Source organism: Lathamus discolor, chromosome 2, assembly GCF_037157495.1.
Source record: "Lathamus discolor isolate bLatDis1 chromosome 2, bLatDis1.hap1, whole genome shotgun sequence".
Taxonomy (NCBI): Eukaryota; Metazoa; Chordata; class Aves; order Psittaciformes; family Psittacidae; genus Lathamus; species Lathamus discolor.
Genome location: NC_088885.1, coordinates 61,485,050 through 61,508,921, shown reverse-complemented (window position 1 = coordinate 61,508,921; position 23,872 = coordinate 61,485,050). Strand labels below are relative to the sequence as shown.

General features: G+C 40.9%; 1 protein-coding gene across 6 annotated transcripts; it reads left to right on the top strand.

Annotated features, from left to right (window-relative positions):
* The first annotated feature begins 325 nt into the window (after positions 1-325).
* ADNP2 (ADNP homeobox 2) lies at positions 326-21,655 on the top strand. 6 transcript variants are annotated; one of them, XM_065667162.1, is made up of 8 exons: positions 326-708; positions 3,352-3,478; positions 5,577-5,737; positions 7,304-7,423; positions 10,525-10,614; positions 13,354-13,402; positions 13,841-13,929; positions 16,356-21,655. In XM_065667162.1, the coding sequence occupies exons 4-8, from the start codon at positions 7,316-7,318 to the stop codon at positions 19,290-19,292; spliced, it is 3,273 nt and encodes a 1,090-aa protein (XP_065523234.1). In that variant the 5' UTR covers positions 326-708; positions 3,352-3,478; positions 5,577-5,737; positions 7,304-7,315; the 3' UTR covers positions 19,293-21,655. The 6 variants fall into 6 exon arrangements, with proteins under 6 accessions (XP_065523234.1, XP_065523232.1, XP_065523231.1 ...); XM_065667160.1 differs by having other exon boundaries at positions 5,219-5,737; XM_065667159.1 differs by lacking the exon at positions 3,352-3,478.
* Positions 21,656-23,872: the final 2,217 nt, after the last annotated feature.

The window sequence follows — 23,872 nt, the reverse complement described above, 5'->3', positions numbered from 1 at the left end:
GCGGGGCCTCCAGCCCCCAGCTGATGTAAATGAGCCTACACCTCCTACCGAATCAGGAGTGCTACTGGGTGGTCACGTGGTGACCTCACGTGATGAGAACTGCGTTATCAGGCTCCGCCCCCATCGAGGGTGATGTCACGCCTCAGGATCTCGCGAGAGGTCTCAGTAGTGCCCCTCACAGGACGAAGGCGGGAGGGGCAGGTGGCAAGAAAGCAGGTGAGCCCCTCCCACATGAGGCCCCGCCCATCTCCCTCCGGGGAGCCAATGGGCTCACTGACCCATATCTCTTCCCATTGGACGTCATGCAAATGAGCCTTACGTCATTTCCTGGGATAAATCGAGCGCCATTTTCTCTTTCTGGCTCTCGATGAGGAGCGGGTGGAGGCTGAAGGGCGGGAGCGGGGCGGCGGGCGCTGCTCGCGTGGGTTGAGCCAAGGTCGGGCCCGGGCTCCGGCGATGCCGCTGCCGCCGCGGCCGCCCTCGCGGCGCGCGGAGTAGAGCGCGACAAGCGGCAGGCGGAGGAGGAGGAGCCGCTGGGCGGGGCGGCGCGCACGGCACGGGAGGGGCGCCGCAGGGCGGCCGGGCCGGCGGCGGGGCCGGCGCTGCGAGGAGCGGGAGGCGGAGGCTGCGGCGCGGGACCGCGACCCTACAGGCGGCGACGGCGGCAGCTGTGAGCGCGGCGGCGGGCGCCCCCTGCAGCCCAGCCGGGTAGGTGCAGAGGGGTGAGCTGGCTGCGCCCGCAGGCGGCTCGCCTCGAGGGGCGCGGGGGTGGCGGGGTGGGAGGTGCCCGGCGTGGGCAGAGCGGCCACACCAGCGGGTGCGAGCCGCAGTGCTGGCGGCTATCAGTTGACGGCGGCTTTAGCGCACCTATCTGGCTCTGCTTTCCTTGGCAAGGCGCTCTAATCCCAGATCTCGCCTCGCTGGGAGCCGGGCCGATAAGCCGTGGGGACTGTTCGCTGCCAGGGCGTGTTGCACCTTCGCAGTGGTGGAGATCCTCCTTCTCCCTGCCCGGGAGGCACCTGGCGGCGCCGGAGGCATCTATGCTGAAGCCCACGCGGTAGCTGCATGGCTCCAGGCGTCCAGCTGGTGTCGGCCCCGGGCTGTCAGTTGCGCTGCGAGTACCGTCGTTGCCACTGCGTTGCAGCCGGCTTTAGGGGCGCGGATGGGGCAGGGCTGTGGGTGCCCAGCCTCATCTCCCTGCGCGGAGGTGACCGCCGGTGTCTGGCGGGGCGTGCCGGCCGTAACTGGCCGTGCTAAAGTACGGCAGTGTGCGCCCTTTTCCCTCCAAGGCGGCCCTCGTGGGCTTCAGTGGGAATAACCCCCCTCCCTGGCCCGCAGCGCACACGAGCAGGGGAGGGACTTCCGGGTGTGCCCGTGGTCGGAAGTAGAAATTAGCCTAATGAGCTAGTCTAACAGGGGGTTGTCTCTGCTTTGAGTGCTGTTTACTGAACATTTGGTTTGAATCACTTATTTTTATTCTTCTAACTTCTGTCAACACTTAGGCAATGGAGAGTGTAAGAAGCCAACTTGACAAGTTGTCTCAAAGTCTGTGCATGATTTTAGACAATAGAGTTGTTTGAAACAGTTTATGGAAAACTGTAAGGTGCACGGGAATAGTCTGCATGCAGAATTAGAACTAAAATGTTAATGGAATGCAAAATTGCATTACATATTCTAGTGATACTTCAGCAATACTTAAATAAAAATAAAAATTCATGAACGAGCAAACATATCCTGTACAATGCAAATCATTGAAGCCATTTGAATACGCTTGCCTTGCACTTGAGAGCAAGCAGTGGGAAGTTCTTTCGGTCCTGCATTGTAAATGGAATAAAGGATAGATACTTGACTTTTGCTGCAATGGTTCATAGTACTGTACTGTCAAAATTATGAACAGCTCCCTTTCAACTGATAAATACTGAAGTATGGACCAGTAAACTATTCGGGGGGAGCTGGTTGTTTTCCTTAACTGTGTTCTATAATTAAAAAATACATGTTTGAGCCCCTTAAAGTTTTAAATACTTAAAATACAAGGGAAAGAGTCTTGGGATCTCCAGTCCAGTCTATATTCTAGAAATCTTGGTGATATTTTTAGTAATTTTGAACAAGAAAAGGGAATTTCTTTAGAGGAATATTTAACCATGTATGTAATAAATATGCTATATTATAAACTGTAATAAAAACTGGAGTTCTCATAGTTTGTTTTATTAATGAAATTTTATTAGTTTTGTACAAAAACCCAACAACCCTCCCTGAAGATATAGCAAATCTTCAGACACAACGAAGAGCACAGAAACAGTTTCATAGTGCTTTATGCTTTACCACTGGGAACTCCTTGATTTGCGTTAAGTTTTACTGAATGCTGGAAAAGCTCACTTGTGTTTAAACAATCTTTCTGATGACACCTGTAGCGCAGCTTTACGTTTTTTCAGTTGTCCCCTTGCTGAATTTCAGATTGTGTGCTACCGGTGCTATGGGCTGTTCTGTGCATCTATGTGGAATGCCTTTGGGTTATATCAGGCTGACTAATGCAGTACAAATGCAGTTGTACTTCTCCCTAAAGTTGCTGGGGTTGGTGTGTGGCTCTTCTGCTCATTTGAGTAGGCTCCATGTAGGTGCTTAAGTTATACAGAGTGAGCTTGGATCCTGTTGCGTTCAGTTTCAGGCTGATGATGATCCCTAAGGGAGTCTAGCTCTCCTATAAGTCAGGTGCTCTAGGAAGGCTCAATGAATTTGAATGGTATAGCTCTTTCTTCTGTCTAGTCTTGGGTAACAGAGGCTTGATTATCTGTTAATGGAGCGTCACAATAGTTATTTAAACCACAACAGCAAAAGTAGTGAACTAAGTTTGTTTTGATTGGACATTTTAAGTAAGATGCAGGTTGATACACTGTATTTTTATCGATGTAATCACATACCTTAACGCTTTTTACTGTGTTAGCAACTACTGAATGATGGCCATCTTTGTGTTGGATTAAATGGCTGTTTTAACAGGTATGTGATTTCTAGCTAAGAAAGCAGAATTATTGTGACTATAAGAGATCTGTAATTTGAGACTCACAAAAGTTTCCAATTTAGTTGCGTGGAAAAAAAATTGTTTATTCATTTATTTTTATTTTTTTTTACCCTGGGTTTTCTGTCAAGATAAGGTAGAGTTATTTTGTTGATCAGAACTACTCCCAGTAAGTTTTACTAGTCTAATATAATTGACAGTAAATGAAATAGTAAGAATAATATCCATTCTAATCAAGTGACTCTTTTTCTTTCCAGGAATAAAATCTGTCAATGCTGTTAAAACACCTAGAGATATTGATAGGCAACTATACATGTTTCTTCCCTCTCTCTCCAAAGGCTGGATAAGCTTTGATGGTGCCAACATACCCGTAAATCCAGTTAGGTCTCTTTCAGAAGGCACAGATAACAGTCCAGGGAATGGAACCAACCATCTGTGTAATAACACGGTTGAGCAGATGTCCAGGTATGACTTCTTGGAGGGCTAGTAAGCTTATCAGAAAACAAAATGAGAATGATTGAATTTCTAAAGCATTTCTAAATATGAAAGGACAAAATTTCATAAGCCTTCCATAATTTCCCTACTATAAGTGATTCTGTGAGCAATGGCCTAGTGAAGGCCAGCTTCCTAGGAACGCATCTGGAAATCTGGCTTCTGTGTAGGTTGTCTGGCCTCTAAAAAGGGTTACATTGTAGCCTTTTTCTCTGTGGATCTTCTAATAGGATTTCTCTCTAATTGCCTGTTCTCATGAAATCTCTAGAAATACCTGATTATCTTGTTTACTGATGGATTTTGCAGGACATACCTGCATGCATGTAGAAAGCACATCTGTGCATCTACACTGCTCCAGCTCCATACCAGCTTCATATTTAATTCTATTGCATGTGTTTCCTTAGGAACACAGATGGTGCTGTAAGGAAAAAACCTTTCACTGCTACTGCAGTCTGTCAGTGAACAGTTGCCCACAGAGGCTGTCATATCCCCGTCTATGGAGGTTTTCAGCTCGTTGCAGAGCCTGCTTTGACTAGGAAACTGGAATAGGTGCCTTCTTGAGTTCCCTTCCAAGGTGAATGAGTATTGTTCTATGAAGTAGGCTAAAAGGAAAGCAAAAAGAAACTTCCTGTTTTGTGGGACTTCTCACTTTGAAGAGGTGAAATGTTAGCATTTTTGCTTTTTTTTTTAATGCAGAGATTTTATAGTCAACCCTAGTTACTTGGCAAAGTAGAAGTATTTGGCTAGTAAGGTACTGTCCAGACTGCTACCTCATTTTTTAGATTAGTATTAAAATACTATAATACTATTGGCAGAGTTGCATTTGTTACTCTTTGTTGAAAAGCTGAATGTAGTTGGGTGTTACATGGAATGCAGGTGTTGTAGAAATTAAGGGAACCTTTAGTATTGCATAGAACTCAAGTTTGCTGTATCATTGCAGAGGTGCTATCTAAATGAACTGTAAATGCAGCAATAAATTGATGGATAAAATGCCCAAGCAAGGGTTGAATGACCTTTTTAGAATTGAGTTTAGGGCATCAGCTGCTACAATTATTTTGATACTAACTTGCCTTTGCTCTGTTTGTACAAAAGTACCTCCATGAAATTAAAAGTAGCTTAAGATAAATTTGTCTTTTAGGTAGCCAACATGGTGAAAAGATCAAGACTCTTGGTTGCTAGAGTAGCTCAGGTTTAATTTTACTGTAGTGCCTTCATACTGAATTTGCTGGTTAAGAATGGGATGCATACCAACAAAAGATTGACTGTAGATATGCATGGAAACAGTGCAAGCGAAGCTTGAAGAATGTCCAGAATGCGAGAGAAATAAATTAGTACTAAACAAGTATGGATGATAAACTCTATAGTAATCAGGGAATTAAACTGACATCTTGAGGAAATAAGCTTAGAATGATGAAATTTCAGTGACCTTTGTGATGGGGCGTTGCTGGTCTAATGGATACAGAATGTTAGATGAGTAACAGAGTCTTGCTCCAAAACAGTTTGTGGAAGTACTAACTGAATAATGTTGCACACGATACAGAAATACACGTATTTTTGGAGACTAACTACTTGAAAAATGGAAAATGAATTAATTCTCATTTTGATTAATGACTTCCATTTCAGAAAGATTGCTGGTTAAGAAAACTTGAGATACATGGTTGTTGCATTACTACACCACCTTTGTAGACTAATATTTCTTTTTTTATGAGATAGACATGCCTCAAGAAATGTCTGCTTCCTGTCTTCGGTAGCATCAATGTATCAGTTAAAGGACTGAGATGGAGGAAGTGTTTCCAGTGGAGCCTAACATACTGAACCTCATATCCTTTTGGCTGATCTGAACATGGTGACATCCTGTCAGCTCTGTTATCTTCAGTGGGCCATGGGGTTGGTGCACATAACCTGCTATCGTAGAGGGACTGATCATAAAGCTTTAACTAGAAACTATACAAATTCCCAGTTGACTTCACTTTTTTTAGAGGATTTTTAGAGGATTTGACAGCTTAATTTTACTCCTTGGATTTCGATAGAGTGTCAGACTGTTTACTCTGATTTATTCCATTCTGTCTAGGTTCCTGTTCCACACCTACCCCAATGGTATCAGAATGTCTTCCAGACTTCTTAGGGATAAAAAACATTAGAAAACAAGACTAGCATCTGTCAAATGGGGCTCCCTCTCCATTTCTTTCTGCATAGCTTTCCTTTGGGGGGAGAAGAAGAGGAGAATAGCATGTGAGTTATTTGAATTTTAATTAAAAAACACTCAATTGCATGTTTTTACATAAGGTTTGTTCTTTTTGTCTTGTTGAATGATGACATACAGAGTAGAAAAAGTGGGGTTTTGTTTATGGGGTTTTTTTGGTGTTTATTTGCTTTTGGTGAGGCTCTGCTTGTAGATTCTGTCTTACACGGGAAGGTTTTTTGCTACTGTTTACAAGAAAGTCTCGCATTTTAATCCAAAGATTTCATGTTAACACTGATTTTTCCTTTTTTTTTTTTTTTTAAGTATAGCTTTTTAAGACATTAAGGACTATCAAAGTCTGAGTACTGTTTAGGGATTTTTATTTTTTATTTTTTTATTATTTTTTTTCTTTCCCTTGCTAAAACTTGTCTTGGATGGATGAATTGTTAAGAAATAAGGACTGAGATCTTTTAAACTCTGTTAGGTCCAGCTAACTAAGAACAAAGAAATACCTGTGAAGCTCCAAGTGACCATTTTCAGTGTAGGGTAGTTCCTTTGCGTTTTGTGCCAAATCAGGTTTCTTAAATCTCAGTCTAAAATGCATTGTGCTGTAATGTAGATAAGAGGTGATAAAGGCACATGCTTCTAAGCCCAGGAGTATACGTTATGATGTACTGGGAGCTAAAGATAAGCTAAACCCATGGGAATTCTTTATGGTGTACTGGGAGCTGAAGATAAGCAACTGATGCATCCATAGCCCAGCTGAATGGGGCATGATGAAAGACTAGCTGTTGTGGAAGTGCTAGGCATTCCTGGTGGTTATGTTCTAGACAAATGGGCAACCATGCTGTGCACAACCCTTCAGATAGATGACTCATAGCAGATAATCTGTCTCTCTGTAAACTGAACTCCAGCTTGCTGGAGGGGGTAGGGTAGATTATAAATCCAAATTCTGGAGTAGGAGAAGGTGATAGAGGGGGAGACCTAAAACCATGTGGGTGTGACAGAAGTTTGTCCCACACTCAGTGTATTTAGCTATCAGTGCCATACATTAATTACATTTTATTTCTACTGCATTAATATTGTAGTACCTTGTTTTATGACAAGGTCCAGCATAAAAAATTTTAATAGCATTAATTTCCTGTCTGCAGGAAATCTAGATTTTGTCATCAGTTATATTTTAAGCATGTACATACCTGATTACAAACCAGATTATCAAAGAAGCTCTCATCTTGACACTAACATTCAAGGTGAAAGGTGCTGAATTCCTCCTTCCTAAATGAGCTGATAGTAACTGGTATTCATATTCTCTTACAAAAAAAAAAAGACAAAACATGGAATAGCTGCCATATAGACACAAAGAAATCTGAAAGAAAAACTTGTAATTTTGTTTAGATAGAAGAAATTTAAAGGATTTCCCCACCACCCCCCCGCAAATAATATTCTGTTCCCTTTAAAAGGAAGCAACTTATCTACTGGGAAATACTAATGAGACTAGTTCTTTGGCTTAAGGCTTTTGTATTTTCATATTGAAGAATAAGTTTTTAAGACTTTAATACTGTTAAATGCAAATGTCTGTGTTCAAATATTCCATTCTTTTTTAATTTCTTTTTCAGGAAAAGTGCAAAATGTTTCAAATTCCTGTTCAAAATCTTGATAATATTAGGAAGGCTCGAAAAAAGGTGAAGGGCATTCTTGTGGATCTTGGGCTTGACAGCTGCAGGGAATTGTTGAAGGTAAAGCATTTGAAATAATGAAACCAATCTGAAACATATTTCACTTTCTGTGTGTATATTATATCTGTCATAAATATTTATAGTGGGGATCTTTACTTGAAAGATTACTCATGACTGACTACTCATATGCCAAGGATAGAATTTACTGTTTTAGTACATAATGTTGACAGAAACTCAATTTTGGAACAAGGTATGTTATAGATGGTGATGCGTATTCTCGGCTAGTGTTGAAGTATTCTTCAGCAAAAGGAAACAGTACAGCTTTAGGAAGAACACTGCAGACTAACAAAATATTATGTCACAGCAACTTGCTTTGCATTCTTTTAAAATAATAAGAAGATGAAGACTTGACTATTCAAGGATCTCCTGACATATATCAAGGGCAAGCCTCTGAAGGACATACAGATTTTCAGTATTTCTGAAAACAAGCAAGCAGTTAGACCCAGTATTCTCATTGCAGGCCTTTAAGCTTTATGTTCAGGGGAAAATATGAAACTTTTGTCTTACTGAGTTGTATTCGTTTCTGCATTTTTTAAATGTATATGCAAGTGCACTGGAGTGATCAAGAAGACCTAGTACTATTGTTGCCCCTTTCAGGAGGAAGTATTGTGGAACAAGCAGGATGGATTCACACCATCAGATCGGCAAGACTAATACCAGAAAAAGTGCAAACATAGTAATGCAACTCAATGACTACACAGTAGTGTATTTCAGCCAGCCGGTCCACAGGGTTTTTTGGCATTTAGTGTGTTTATGTCTCTACATTGAATCAAAGATTTGGATTAACTCTGGATGATGGTGCTAAACTAAGCTAACTCTGTGGGAGTGCTGTTGTGTCTTTTGTGGTGTTTTTTCTGAAACTGTATATATAAATGATTAAGATCTACATACATAACTAATTCTGGATCGTTTTTGGCTATTGCATTTAAAAATGTTTGATATATCTAAATATGTCATAAGAGCTGAGGGAAAAGTGTATTTGTCTAATAATTTCATTTTTCATACTGTTGTAACTGTGTTGTATATTATTGTTTTGTAATTAAATCTCTAAGAAGCTGTTCTGTCTTGACCCTTTGAAGTAAAAGTGTGTTGATGGTGCTATTCTTTTTTGCTATGAAATTGACTGCAGTTTAACTTTTTGATTGCAGTACGGGTTTTAATGGTGAATGGGGAATAAGGTGGGGTGTTTTTTGTTTTGTTTTTTTCTCTGGGTGGTGGTGGTGGTGTGTGTTTATTTGGTGGTGTTTCACGTTTAATAAATGGTAGTGGTGGTAACCCCCACAAACATTTGCATTCTGGAAAAAGTTCTGTGAGATGTAGGGTATAAAAGATACAGGGTTTTTTTGGGTTTTTTTTTTTTTTTGCAAATAGTTCTACCTCAACCAAGTTCATAACTTAAGCTTGTTTCTTTCAGGTAATCTGTGGCTGGTTTTGGTAGAACTTTAGCAGCAAGAAGAGTGGTTTTTAGAACTTGATTTGTAGTTGGCTTGTATGACGATGGTATTTTTTTTTGGTAGAACAGGGTGTGTGGTGTCTTAATAGATGAGAAGTACGTTAAGTCGTGTGTCCTCCTCGTCATCTCCTGTCCCCAGTATTAGGATTGATTTCTGGACATTCTCGTGTGAGGAGGCTAGACAACTTAGGAAACGGTAGGAAATGATGTGATACAGACTTGACCTGCCATCTGGTCTTAAAATTGGTCTTAACCTGTTCTAGTGAGGTATGATAATGGACAGTAGTTTATGAAGAAGGTGAAGGAATTTCACATACGGTTAGTATCTCTTTGTTGCTTGGAGACTGAATGGTTTAGCTTTTAGGCTAAAAGTTCTTCATTCATCTCTGCTAGGAAGAAGACATGAGCTTTTGGGCTACTTTACTAGTTTGATTCTGCAATTACTCCTAAGTACTTTGTAATGTCAGAGGCTTTCCTGTAGTAAGCTGTTTTGGCTTCTTTAACATATTGTAATCTTTAAGTCTTCATTTAAGCTCTGAGCATTTTATCTTTTTGTTCTGGAAAATGGTGATCGTTTTAATACAAAAGCAGAACATTTTTGGGGTAGGCCATAAACTTCCAGAAAACTTTTATAACTGTAATTCACTCCAGTGTGTTTGGCTGAAGAACTGTTAGTAAATCTTAAGTCTCTTCATATGTTTTCTCTATCAAACATATGTAAGAAAAGCATCATGTTTTCTAAGGCTGTGGGATTTCTCTTGTTCCATGCAGGGGTTCTTTCTAAGGTGTTTTTCTGTCTTTAAGAAGGTTTGGCTGAAAGGCAGTTAGATGGCTTATTCAGTGCTTAGGTGTTGATTAGAATAGAAGGGATTGCTGATTAGAATGGAAGGGGTCTTCTGAAGCCTAGGTTCTTCAGAAATGCCTAGCAAACAGTAGTGTAGTTGTTTTTTTTGGTAAGTTTGTGTTTGGATATATGTGGGCTTCAGAAAATTGGGGAGGAACTTAAGATTTTTAGGGTGGTAGCTGGCTTTGACTTGAGGGTCATAAACTGATGGGATTGATTAGAAGAATGCTGTAAGGAAAGTTGTTTACCCAGACATGGTTGTTCCAGATGCAATAATACTGTTACTTTTACAGCTTGAGAAAAATACTGCTGCTCTTTGTTTTCCCAAGTTAAAAACAGAGCGATGCTGTGAAGATTTAATGCTAAACCCTGTTGCAAAGTAAACCTTAGTGGCAAGTTAATGAATTGAAGTAAATAGTGAAGGATTACAGATATAGGAGGAGGAAGGTAGAGGGAGAAAGTACCTTTTGTGTTCACTGAACTTGGCTACAAGCAATGGAATTAAAGCATAAACATTTTCACTCCTACATTTTCAGTAAGTATGAAGTGTTCAGAATTCCTACTAGATTACAAGGCAGTCATGAACAAGTATTTGAGGTAAAATAAATGAAATAAGGATTAAAGTAGCAGTTTCTTGGAACTGAATTTTGGGGTCTGTATCCAAATACTGTATGGACTTGGCATTCATCTGCTGTTTTTGTGGGTTTTCCTTTTTTCTTTTTCCTTGCTTTGTATTGAGACTGTTTTTGTATTCAGAACAGACTGCGAAAGCAGATTATTTCTTGTTTTCTTTTTCTCTTTCAGAATCTTGAAAGTTTTGACCCAGGTGAAAAACACTTTTGTAACACTTCATGGAGTGATGTCTCTCTTTGGGAGTCTGTGGGCAAAAGGAAGGTATGTATAGTTGTGTTAGAGATTTTGGGTAGACGTGTATGTGGATTTGCTGAATTTTATCACTTTCAGAAGTCCTGGAAAAGTTAAAATACACTTTTTTATGGTAAAAAGTGCAGCTTTAACATCTGTTTTCAAAGTACTATTAGGAATAATCTTCCATTTCTTCTGTATTCTTCTCTGTAATGCAGCTGGTTATAAGGACTATGTATACCATTTGCTTTAAGGATGCAGCCTTCAACGTTGAGTATTTAAGATGTCACACTAATGTTCTGCCTCTTTAGCCTATTCTGATGTGTAGTCTTAACATGCTTTTGTATACAGCATGTTTCTTGTTTCTTTGGAAGGGTGCAAATGTGGTTGCATAGATGCACGTGGATTAAGCTGAAAGTGGCTTGGGATAGGATTGCAGTGGAAAACATGTTCTGGTTAGATCAGTGTACGTGAAAAAGCTTTTAGTTCTCTGTGGCTGGAATCTTGTGTGAACCTCGTATCTGCAAGAAAGGCAGGGTTGAGATGAACAAACCAATATAATTTTACATTCTAGCAAGTTTCTAAGATACTATGTAGAGCATAAGAATATATCCAGAAGAAAAGGTAGTCTTTTCTCAGTTTTGCTGAAGAGTCTTGGGGCTCCTGGTTGCTTCCATGAAGAAGGCCTATCAACAGCATGTAAAGAGCAGTGGGTCTGTAGTTTTCATCCTGAATCCAAAGGTAATGGTTTAGAATAGTGTGGTGGCTGTTTGTCAGGGTTTTCAGGCCATTTTTTTGTTTTTGTTTTCTAAATCTGGCTTGACCGTCTTTGAAACAAGCAGAGGCTGCCACATGCAATAGTTGTATATTTATGCCCTCAATATACAGGCTGACCAAACAAAACCATTTAGTCTTTGTCAATCTGTCATTTAGTAGAAAGCGACTCTTCCCTCCCTTTAGGACCTTTGTCTGCTTTGTCTCCTAGTTCTCCTTTCCCGAACTTGGTTTCACACATTTAAGATTGGAAGTTCATCTGTTCACATGAATTTGTGCATGAGAGTCAAATGTGACTTGTTTGACTTGGTCTGTAGAGACCCAAGCGCTAGCTTCTCAGTGCCACTTCAGATAAGGCTTACAGGTACCTTCAGTCAAGACTACCTTTAGTTTAGCTGAAGGGAATAAATCCTGTTAATGGTTATACTGGTTCCCTCCCCCCTTTTTGTTTCTTCTTTATGCACATGGAAAATGTCTCCTTCTATCAGGTGTCCTGGCTCCAGTCAGCATATTTTATGAGCTCTACCCTTGCTGATCCTGTCTTTTTTTTGCCTTTTTCCTTAGTCAGTGGACAGAGAAATTTAGTGTTTGGAGACCTGTGTTAGATGAGCAGGATAGGTTCCACCTCTTCCCCAGACACAAAACAGGGAAGGGGAAGATGAAGACAGAAAATGAAGCTTCCTGTCTAAAACTTAACAAAAAGTTGGGTTTTGGGTGGTGTGGGTGTTTTTTTTGTGTTTTTTTTTTTTGTTTGTTTGTTTGGTTGGTTGTTTTTTGTCCACAGTCCTTTAGGAAAAAAAATAGCCGTTCCATTGAAAATGGAAAAGAACTAAAATTCATGCACTAGAGAGGGAATCTTTCATCCCTATTGTATGGAAAAAAGCCAGGCAGAGAGACCCTGATCTATTACAAGAAGAGAGGATGTCCTGGGTTCAGCTGTAATAGTTATTTTTCTCCTTCTTAGCACTGCACCAGCTACTGCGTTTTTGGCTTTAGGTTAAGAACAATGCTGATACCACATCGATGTTTTTGTTGTTGCTAAGTAGTGCTTACCTCTGTCAAGGACTTTTCTGGCTCTCACACTCTGCCAGTGTGGAGAGGCACAAGAAGCCATGAGGGGGAGCAGAGACAGGACACCTGATCAAAATTAGCCAAAGGGGTATTCCATACCACAGCACATCAAGCCCAGTATGTAAACTGGGGGGAGTTACCTGGAAGGCCCAGGTTGCTGCTCAGGTTAGTCTGGGTATGGGTCGGTGGGTGGTGAGCACTTGTGTTGTGCATCACGGCTGTTTATTGTTTTGGGGTTTTTTTTTTCTCCCTTTCCCCTTTTAGTTTTATATTCTCTCCCCTTATTATTAGTGGAAGTAGTGTTTTTGTATTATACTTAAGTTATTGGACTGTTCTTACCTCAACCTGTGGGATTTATATTCTTTCAGTTCTCTCCATCCCTCCGGGAGTGGGGTGAGATAAAGAGGGAGTGTGAGTGAGTGTCTGTGTGGTTGTGAGGTACTGGCTGAGCTTAAATCGCTACAGAGAAATACAGATCCTGACTCAGCTAATCAGCATGACCAGTAGTATCTCTATCTGTCCAAAAAAACGAGATTGGAATCTCCCTGATGATGAGCTTCAGTGTAGTGTTTGTAATGTGTTGCTGCGGAATAGATTTGCCAAGCTATGTCTTGTGGATACTAAGGTTGTTCCTGTCTACTTTCTTTAAACAGCCATGGTTCCTTGACATTTATCACTCACATATCTTGGCATCATGCTGCCTAGATTTGGAAAGAAAGAAGTTGGTCCTTGAGGATGTTCTAGAAGTTGTTGCCATAGGGGAAAATTAAGTTGTTTGAACTACGTTGGAAGCTCAGTAGGCTGGAGATGATGTTTATTTCGATGAGTTGGTGGTTTTACCATTAGTACTGGTTTTAGGGAGACAATAATTATGGAAGAACTTCCAATTTTTGGAGGCTGTTGTGTCTTTCTGCTTGTCTCTAGGTTGTGGGGAATGTGAGACTACACAACGGAAGGTGTGCTGCATTATGGGGTATGTTCTTTGGAGTGGGACTTATCAAGTTTTCCTAAATGCCTCTAATAATCCTTTTTGAATTCCGTTTGTACAGTTTAGGGTTGTGTTGGTCAATCTCCAGGATAATGCTTTTATTTTCTAGGTGGCCTAGAATTCTGTTAAATTATCTATAAAGCTGAGAAGCTTTTAGTCGCACTTACGAACATATAAAACAGCTTAAAGCCTATGCAATGAGCACATGCTGATGAAATTATTTTCTAATAACACTTATTTTCTAATGTGTCTGTGTGGAAGAGTTCTACTTCATACAGAAACAAGATGCAAGTAGCAGGCTTTCACGTACTTCTGTTGAAGCAGAATTTTTGGGATTTTTTTTTTTTTTAGTTAAGTAATGGGACTTTAGGAATTGTTTTAATTTGATAGAACTTGAGGTACAGGACTTTTTTTTTTCCCTAGGGTGTCATGATTCTTGCCTCTGTCAAAAAAAAAAAAGAAGATCTAAGAAGGCATGGAACTTTATTTCCCCTAGACTTAACAATATGCAGGTACCAGGGTGGTTTCTTAGTGATATACTGCAATGCTTGTTTGTGTAAGAATAAGAACATTGTACCTAACAACATTGTTCAGACTTGGCAGCAAAGAAATACTGCTAGTATATTACACTATGGTGTAAGTTTATGGGTACAGAAAGAGCCAGTCCAGAGATGGGGTGGAGGGGAAAGTAAAGGGTGTATGGGTCCAGTATTTAAAAAGCATACGAGCTTTTCTAAGCCTCAGACAACAAATTAAAATAAGCAGTCACCACTCTGTCATTTCCCTTCTTCAGAAGTAAGGCTAATGAGGTGCAGCTTTTAATAATACTCCGCATGCTTCTTAAGTTCAGTGGTGCCAGTGGCCTTTCTCTACTTAGTATACTTTAAATGTAAAATTGAAGCCTCTTCTAGTCTGCTGTGCTGCTGTTTACTAGCAGCTAAGACCAGACACCTAAAGAGTGTAAGTGGAGGATAATTAACTGGTAGTTTCACAGTGTACTCTTCAGCAGTCTTAGCCAGTCACTTTGTCTGACCCAATCTTTTGAATCTGGAGGTTAGATTTTGATTTTCATCAGGAGCTAGCAGATGACACCTTCATGGCTATATGAAATGACAAAAAAATAACTGCACAAATGTTTGCTGCAGGTCTCCATATGCCATCTCTGACACATACTTGGGTGATCTAGCTAGGCTGAGTGCTGTAGTGGTGGAGCAGCTTGTTCCCTTTGGATGGTGTTTCTTAAGGGGCATCAGTAAGGTGAAAAACACATCTGAAGGAACAAACAAGTTTTACTAGATGTTTCAGAGTGCAGGTTTGTCACCTGGATGCTGCTGTGACTGATTCTGTAGGTTTTGGTAGGAGCTAGGCTTAACTTCTTAGGAAGTTAGTAAGAAAAAATGATTGATAGACCTATAAGCTTTTCAGGAAGAGCAAATAATACTCATGTGGATATGAAAAGTAATGTTGTCAAGTGATAAAGATTAGTTAGGGTTGGAAAAGACCTGGAGATCATCTAGTTCCAACCCCCCTGCCATGGGCAGGGACATCTCACACTAAACCATCCCACCCAAGGCTTCATCCAATCTGGCCTTGAACACTGCCAGGGATGGAGCACTCACAACCTCCCTGGGAAACCCATTCCAGTGCCTCAGCACCCTAACAGGAAAGAATTTCCTCCTTATATCCAATCTAAACTTCCCCTGTTTAAGTTTTAACCCGTTGCCCCTTGTCCTGCCACTACAGTCCCGGACGAAGAGTCCCTCCCCAGCATCCCTGTAGGCCCCCTTCAGATACTGGAAGGCTGCTATGAGGTCTCCATGCAGCCTTCTCTTCTCCAGGCTGAACAGCCCCAACTTTCTCAGCCCGTCTTCATACGGGAGGTGCTCCAGTCCCCTGATCATCCTCGTGGCCCTCCTCTGGACTTGTTCCAGCAGTTCCATGTCCTTCTTATGTTGAGGACACCAGAACTGCACACAGTAAGCCAGGTGGGGTCTCACAAGAGCAGAGTAGAGGGGCAGGATCACCTCCTTCGACCTGCTGCTCCTTTTGATGCAGCCCAGGATACGGTTGGCTTTCTGGGCTGCGAGTGCACGCTGCAGCCGGCTCATGTTCATTTTCTCATTGACCAGCACCTCCAAGTCCTTCTCCGCAGGGCCGGATAGGTAATCAAGGGAGCAAACCACTATTTAGTGGAAGATAATTAGGTTTGGTTTTGGTGGGTTTTTTTTTTTTCAATTAACATATTTTTATGTGAAGAATCTGTATGTTCTGTAGTGAATGTGCTAGAGGAAATTTCTTAAATTATTGTGATGGGATGTCCAGTATGTTGAGATAATACAAAGTTGCTACTGTATCATAAAAGGGGGTTTTATTCCTTTCTATTATTAATCTGGCTCCAAGAGAATGTTCGGGGAAAAAAATCAATCTTCTGTGTCTTTTGGAGAGCTTTCAGTGAAGAGTAGGGTATTGAAATATGCAAAAACTTCTCATCTCTTCTCTCTTTTTCTCCAGTAAATAGGAGGTGGTTCTGACCTGAGTAATACTTTCCAAGTGTCTTATTTAAAGGGCTGCTATTCCTAATTGTTGAAGCTTCACCTCATGCTTACAGGTGGCATATAGATTCTTGTTAGTTTGTTCTGTGATTTCTGTCTTTAAAAATGGGCTTCAGAATTACATCCTGTGAACTGGAGTAGAAACAAACTCACTTAAGGCTTCTTTATAAATTGTAAAGAAGCAAGAAGGGCACAAACGTTTATCCCTTTAAGTATGGCATCTTTAAGTCTGGTTTTCAGAAACAGAAGAAACTGAGAAGATACATGCTATACATCCAATGAAGGTATTTTTGACAGGTGATAGTGCAGGCTTACTTTCAAACAGATAACAGGGATTTAGGAATCAACTGGCAGTTTCTAAGTGGATGTTTTTGTTTTGTTTGCAGAGATACAGAACAAAGCCCTACTGCTGTAGCTTATGCAAGTTCTCATCAAAATTGCTTACTTCGTTCAAGAATCACTTGCACCGCTACCATGAGGATGAAATGGACCAAGAGCTGGTGGTTCCTTGCCCAAAATGTGCATTCGCTTCTGATCCAAAAATAGTGGGAAAACATATCCGGATGTTTCATTCGTCTAATAAAAGAATACAGAACTACACAGTCAGCATTTTGGATGGCATGAAACAGTTCAGGAGTGATATCATAAACTTTAAGTGTCTAAAATGCCACTTCACAGACACATTGTATTACAATATGAAGAAACATGTGCTGATGAACCATTTTGAGAACCTAATAAGTACGTATTTTGGCCTGAAACCTGATGGAAGTAAAGGGGATTCTGCTGAGCTCTACTGTAAAAAATGTAATGCTTCTGCAAACAGTGAAGACTCTTTAATGTATCATGTCTTGACAGCTGAAACACACAGGGACCTGGAGAACAAACTTCGGTCTGTGATTTCAGAGCATATTAAGAAACCAGAAACTGTGAAACAAATGCAAATTGCTCCAAAGCCTCCCCAAAGTATGGCAGTGACTTCTCCATCTGCAACACTTGCCACTTCCACAGCAGGTTTTGTATCAGCTCCATCTTGCATTCAGCTTGCATTTCCACAGAATAATCAAAACCAGAGTGTGGTGCAGCCAAATGCCGTTCAAAACACAGTTGGATCACTGACTGTTCCAAGTGCCTCTGGTAGCCTTCCACATACAACTTCTGCTCCAGTTGTTACCCCCTCACATGTTGCTCTTGTATCTAATAATCTTTTTGTAGGTCAGAATAACATGAATATTCAGCCATCACCTTCCCAGCCTATCATTGTTTCCCATACGCTCCCCCTTAATCAGCCTGTGGGGACTGTGGCCCCTTCAGTTCTTCCTCTTAATCAGCCTGTCAGGCCTGGGCTCTTCCCTGTTAATCAAACCATTGGTACCATAAATGGCCCGCTTGCAACTGGAGCACTACCTGTTACTCAGCCTGTCAGCCCTGTAAATCAGCCAGTTGCACCAGGAGTTCTCTCTGTCAATCAGTCGTTTGGGAATGTGAATAGATCCATTAGTCCCAGGGTCCTTCCTGTGGCACAGACAGTTGCTTCGGGTGTTCTCCAGCTTAACCAGCCTGTTGCTTCTGGGCTTGTTCCTGTCGGGCAGAATGTCAGACCTGGTTTTTTTCAACTTAATCAACCTGTTGCCCCAGCAGTTATCCCAGTAAATCATCCAGTTCAACCGGCAGTTTCTCAGAATACAGCTTTTTTGACTCCAGGTTCTGTACTTCGGCAGTTGATTCCAACTGGTAAGCAGGTTAATGGGATACCTACGTACACGCTTTCCCCAGTTTCGGTTACTTTGCCTGTACCTCCTGGTGGAGGAGTAGCAACTGTTACACCACCACAAGTGCCCCTCCACCTAATGCAGGCTGGGACAATAACTCAGTTGTCCCAGTCACCGGCTAGTGTACCCTCTCCTCCAGTGGTATTAACATCTCAGAATATATCATTACAAGCCTCCCTTCTCGGTCTTGGTACAAGTCAGGATACCAGACAGGCTAAGCAGTGGAAGACTTGCCCTGTCTGCAGTGAACTTTTCCCATCAAATGTCTACCAGGTGCACATGGAGGTGGCCCACAGACAGTGTGAACTGAAAGTGGACAGAACCCCAGCACCTGACAAACTTGCAGCTTGCGCACCCTTTCTGAGGTGGATGACAGAAAAGACGGTCCGGTGTTTCTCTTGTAAGTCTTTTCTATGTGAGGAAGAGCTCATGAAACATCTCTTGATGCATGGCTTAGCTTGCTTGTTTTGCACAGTTACGTTCCATGACTTAAAAAGCCTCGTAGAGCACAATAAGACAACACACAATGGGAAAAAGCAGTTACATGCAAATTATAGCAACAGAGGATTTCAACTAGGTAATGATGCTCAGGGTGACCTTATATTTCCTCACTTTGATTTCAGTACAGTGTTACCAAAAGAGGACATTGGTGAAAGAGAAGTACATTTGGCTGTGCTTGCTGGACTCAATTCAAGGACGCTTGTCCCAGTTTACATCAAAGTGACAGCTCAGACAGCAGAAACGAAGAGCAGATGCATGAGAAAAATGTTAACCTGTCCCTTTTGCTACGGTACGTTTGCTGGTAAAGAAACCTATGAAAAGCATTTGAAAGAGCGGCATCATATAATGCCAACTGTACATACTATTTTAAAGACTCCTGCTTTCAAGTGCATCCACTGTTGTGGTGTGTACACTGGAAATATGACTCTAGCAGCTATCGCTGTACATTTGCTCCGTTGTAGAAGTGCTCCCAAAGACAGCAACTCAAGTGTGAAGATGCAGCTTGAGCGTACTGAGAAGAAAGAGCTACTGCTTGTAAATGGTGAAAAGCATGATTCTATGATGCTGAAAAGAAAACAATCGGATTCCTGCTTTGTTGCAGAAGACCAAAGGAATAAGGAACAGCAGCCTCTGAGCTTAAGTACTGGCATAGCTCTGTCTCCAGAAAAAGAAGTGAATTCAGGGGTAGTGCCTTTTAAAAGACAGAAGATTAGTAATAGGACTGATACAAAGAAGCTTCCTTCTAGTGAGGATCTTTGCCTTCTAGCAGTGGATCCTACACAGTATGATCACAGTTCGTATGAGGCTCAAAAGCAGTTTTTGACAGACTACTTTCACAAGAGGCCATATCCCTCTAAGAAAGAGATGGAATTACTTTCCTCACTGCTGTGTGCATGGAAATTTGATGTTGCATCATTCTTTGGAAAAAAGAGGAATATATGCTTAAAGGCGATGAATAATCACAAACCATCTGTGCTGCTGGGTTTCAGTATGTCTGAACTAAAAAATCTTAAGCACAGTTTGAATCTAAAAGACGAAGCATTAGATATGTAACCAAGCTTTTTATAACAGCTAATAGGAACCCATAACTGCATCATTATTGATTTAGCCATTTATTGTATTATTTGTTTTGACTTGCAGACTGGCCTGTTGAAGGGTGCAGTAGTACAAACAGTCTTGTTCAGTTGTGACTTACTGTGAAAGGCACACGTAGTTGTGTATTTGAAAAGCTAAAACCTTCAGACTTGCACATCTGGAATTTGTTTTAGCTTTGTACTTTTTCTGGAGTAGGTTTTTTATTTTCTTTTCCCCTGTTTCCTTTTTAACCCTCCAGGCTCCCGTTACACTTTTTATACCACCATGTAAAACATTTGTCCTGTCGAAAACAAATTTTATTTTATTTTTCTGCAATGTCGTTGTCTTTTCTAAACAATAAAATGTACAATGTTGGTTAAAATACTGAGGTAAACTATGTGAAAAAACATATATTTGATTATTTGTGAGTTGAAGTCGTAATTTTTTTAACCTATTTTTGTTTTATCTGCTGAAGAAGTAATTGTAACCTTTACGTCCATTGCCTTTTCAAATTCCTGATGCACTGGTAGCAATAAAATAGATGGCAGTCTTCTTTTCTCCTCAACCAAGATACCTGTGCCAGTTAAATCTGGTGACTTGTATTATCTAACTAGTACTAACTTGGTGGGGATTGAGTGACTTGGTGGTGCCCTTTGAAGTGTTATCTTTAGCTGACTTGAAATGGTTGTGTTATCTGTTAAATCTTGCTAACGAGAAGTGGTTTTTCATTGGTGTTGAAGCCTGGTTGTTTAAATACCTGTTGTTCAAAGCTTGTGCAGCTGTAGTAGCGGCATTTGGTTTATTTTCTTTTTCAAAAAGCAAAACCGCATTGGAGGGAGTCAGATTGCTCTGTTACATGGAATTGATGACTTCTGTACACATCACTTATCTGTAGAAGCCCTATCCAAATATCACCAAAGTTTGGTGAAAAATGCGATTTTTGTTTTAAATAGCTGTTGCATGAGGTTAGTATGGGGAGGCACTGCACTGAGCAGTGCCTCCTCCCACAGGCAATTAGATCTGCCTTTTGAGGCAGAAATTGTACAAACTGCAACTGGATAGATTGGTAGCATCAAGACTTTAAACTGTTGAGTACCTGAACCAACGATATGCAGTGATTGTTTTGTCCTCTAGAGAGCGTAAGAATAGTATAAAACCCAAATAGATAGCTTATTCAATGTAATTTACCATCCCTGTTACAGATTATGGAAGAGCTGTTGGGAAGGTTCACTTTAGTTGAAGAATAAGCTATAGTACTAGTAGCCACATTGAGGCCTTGTTTGGTACTGTTCTTTCTTTCTGGGTGTGCCTGGTTTCATCTTGCTTGTCAGACAGTGCCTCCAGTGTTCATTACTGGCCAGTTATATAATAAATAACTTAAAATATGCATGAATTTTTCCCTACTGTTCATCCCCCTCTCTCCACCCATCTTTCCCAGAAGAAAAAAACCAAATGGAGCAGGATCTCCCGTCAGTTTACTTGTGCCAGTGTTACAAGGAAAGAGTGATGTGCAAGCTTATTTCTTTTTTTTTGAGCACTAAGTGTACTTTTGCCCTGTGCAGTAGTTTTTAAAGCAGGCACAGAATGTTTTTGGTGCAGTTTCTAAATGGCATGACATTTTTTAGCAGAATTTGGTGGCTGCCCACCTGAGGTTCTATAAGCTATTTGAAATTCTATTTTGGATACCGTCTTGATATTTTCATATGGATCACTTCAGAGAGTTTTGATGTATATGCAACGTATGGTTAAACTTGAGAGAATCTTCTGTTCGGAAAAACATACTTAATAGCAGTGCTGAATAGACATAGACACCATTTCTGGGAATCTCTGCATGTCTCGCCGCAATGAGTGATTGTGAGTAAGAAACCAGTGTGGTGATCTAGCTTAATAATAACTGATTAAAAATAAATGTATGATGTTTGGGAGTAGCACAGTTCATGAATCCATTTGAAAGACTAAGTGAGGAATGAGGATGGATGCTCTATAGAAGTTCTGAAGTCTGGGCACTCAGTTTCACTCTTAAAGCCTCAGTACTGTGAGCCCTGCCACGTTTTGGGTGGTTTATGCTGGTATCAGTGAAACTCCAGCAGGGAGGAATTTGGCAGTGTACATGAGGGAGAGGCTTGCTGTGAATGGTTAAAGATTGTTCTTGAGGTAACAATGTGGCTTGGAGTAGGGAGCTGGGAAGTCATTTCAGGATTCATCCATGCTGGGAGCTCCTAGGGAACAGTCCAGGCTTACCAGAGTTTTCCTGCATAGTGTCCAGTGGTGATGTTAAGCATTTTCTTTATTGGACTTTGATTCCACAGTTTCGAATAAACCAACTTCCTAACTTTCTCTTGGATGTGTGTGCAAATGATTACCTATGCCACTGCTCCCCTCCGCCCTCTTTAATATATTCAGGCAACTTGATGTGAAAGTTTCCTCTTTGGTGCAAAATAGCTGTTAAAAGACGCAAAAGGTAAGTCTGACCTTAAAGTGTTGATCCAGATGCTTTAGGTAGACTTTAGTGCATTATATTAAATTTTTTTTTATTATCTCTACTAACATTTGTATGTTTTTGTAGAGACTGGTGGTCTTACATCTTGGTACTAATTTGCTGTCACTATATGCCTCTGCTCTTACTGAGTAAGGACTGCAGAAATAAAAAACAGATGAATTTTGAAATCTGGTAGTGACCGAGACATAGTACGGTTATGGTTTTCAGGAAAGCCAAGGAGCCTGAAAACAGGCAAGTTACATCAGTGGTTTTAACTACATCAGGCTTTTGTTGTTAGCTCCTCAGGTGTGAAGTTACTTGGTTAGGAAATGTTAATCTGGAAAGATGCTGCTGCCCTTGTCTAGGGCTGTGTGTGGGCAGTGTGGTAAATGCCTCTCTGGTACTATTCCAAGGGCAGGGCCTGACACACCTGGTACATGCTGTTGGGGAAAACAAATCTACCAAAGGAGCTGCCCTCTGCAGATGACTGAATGCAGGTCCTTAAAAGACATGAGCGAAGCTCTGGTCCACTGTAAAAGAAACCTGGTTGGGAATACTGGTTGGTTTGCAGAATGATTGTAGCAAGTACTTGGTCCTTATGGGAATCATTAAAAATAGCTGCATGTATTCTACTTTTGAAATCTGTTGGTCTGGAGAAGTCTCTGCATTTGAGAAACATGTTGCTGAGTTTTTGAGCAGAAAAATTGTGCTTCTGAAATAGTGTGGTAATTTATTATTTGAATATATAGTAGGAAGGATTATAATGTAATTTTGTCATATTCTGAGTATGTGTATGTGGTGGGAGTTATATTAATATTCTTTGAACTGATATTCTGGAGGGTGACAAAACCCAAAACACGCTTGTGACTGGTTTTCAGTACTATGTTCTCATGTAGATCACTGCAGTGCACCATCACATCAGACTTTTCCCTTCACTGTTCTGAGTTGCTCAGGGGCAACTGTTAAGTAGCTGTTGAATACAATTTTGGATGTGCAGTTCCCAACAAATATTTCTATAAAACTATAATTCTACTGCAGCTGGCTGTGCCATTTTCAGAAATAAGTTTGTCAAACTTAACTGTGGACATACTTCTCTAGGAAAGATACTCAATGCTAAGTAGCAAAGTACAGATACATAGATAAAAACTGCAGTCTAGTAGCAAGAGAAAAAAAGACCAAAAAAGCCTTCAGAAAATGTGCATAGCTTGTGTTAAGGGTTGGAAGAATTTTCACTCCTTCCTCTGCAAAACATATGTGAAAAAGATAAATTAGGGGTATTTATGAACAAAGCAGAACTTTGTGGTGTGGCATTTGAAGTTTAGCACTTTGGTTTAGTGCCTGTGTATCTCATTTCAACTGTTCTGATTTGACAGGCAAGCTGCATTTGGGACAGTTTCTCATTTTACTTGGGTACCAGATCCCAAAACATATATGACATGTGGAAGCCTGTCTCTTGTGGACTGGGCTTATTAGCTGTCCTGTCATGCATGTGGTATGCCAGCAGCATCACCTCTTGGAAAAAGTGATGCAGAAGGTATGCTAATGGAGCCTGTGTGAGATAACTGTCTTTGGCACATGAGGACCTACTTCCAGAGCATGCAGTGTGAAACTATTTCTAGGTCATGAAGGGCAAGTGCCATAATGACTTCATTTATTAAGTCATCTTGCATAGCAAATACATGTTACACCATCCATCTGACATAAGGCCTGACATCATGCCATGCTACAGAGGACTGGATTACAAGCTTTTCAGAGCTCTTGGAACAGTCTCCTCTCCTGAACTGGGCAGAGAATTATGGTTGCAAGGGCATTACGTAGTTGAAAATAGTTACCTTTGAAAGCATTGTCAGTCTGCTGTATGTGTGACCATGCATGTGTTCAGACTGATTAATGCGACGGTGGCCTCATGTAGTCCTCAGCTAAATGTGAAAGGTGGGCTGTTAGAAATGATCCTGGATGTAGCATTGTGTTAGCAGAGGCAGAAAGCAGAGTGTAAGCAGTACAGATGAATCTGCTCTGTCTTGGCCTGCATATTTTTGGATAAGCACTAATTTTAAGGTAGCTGTTGGGACTGTGATCT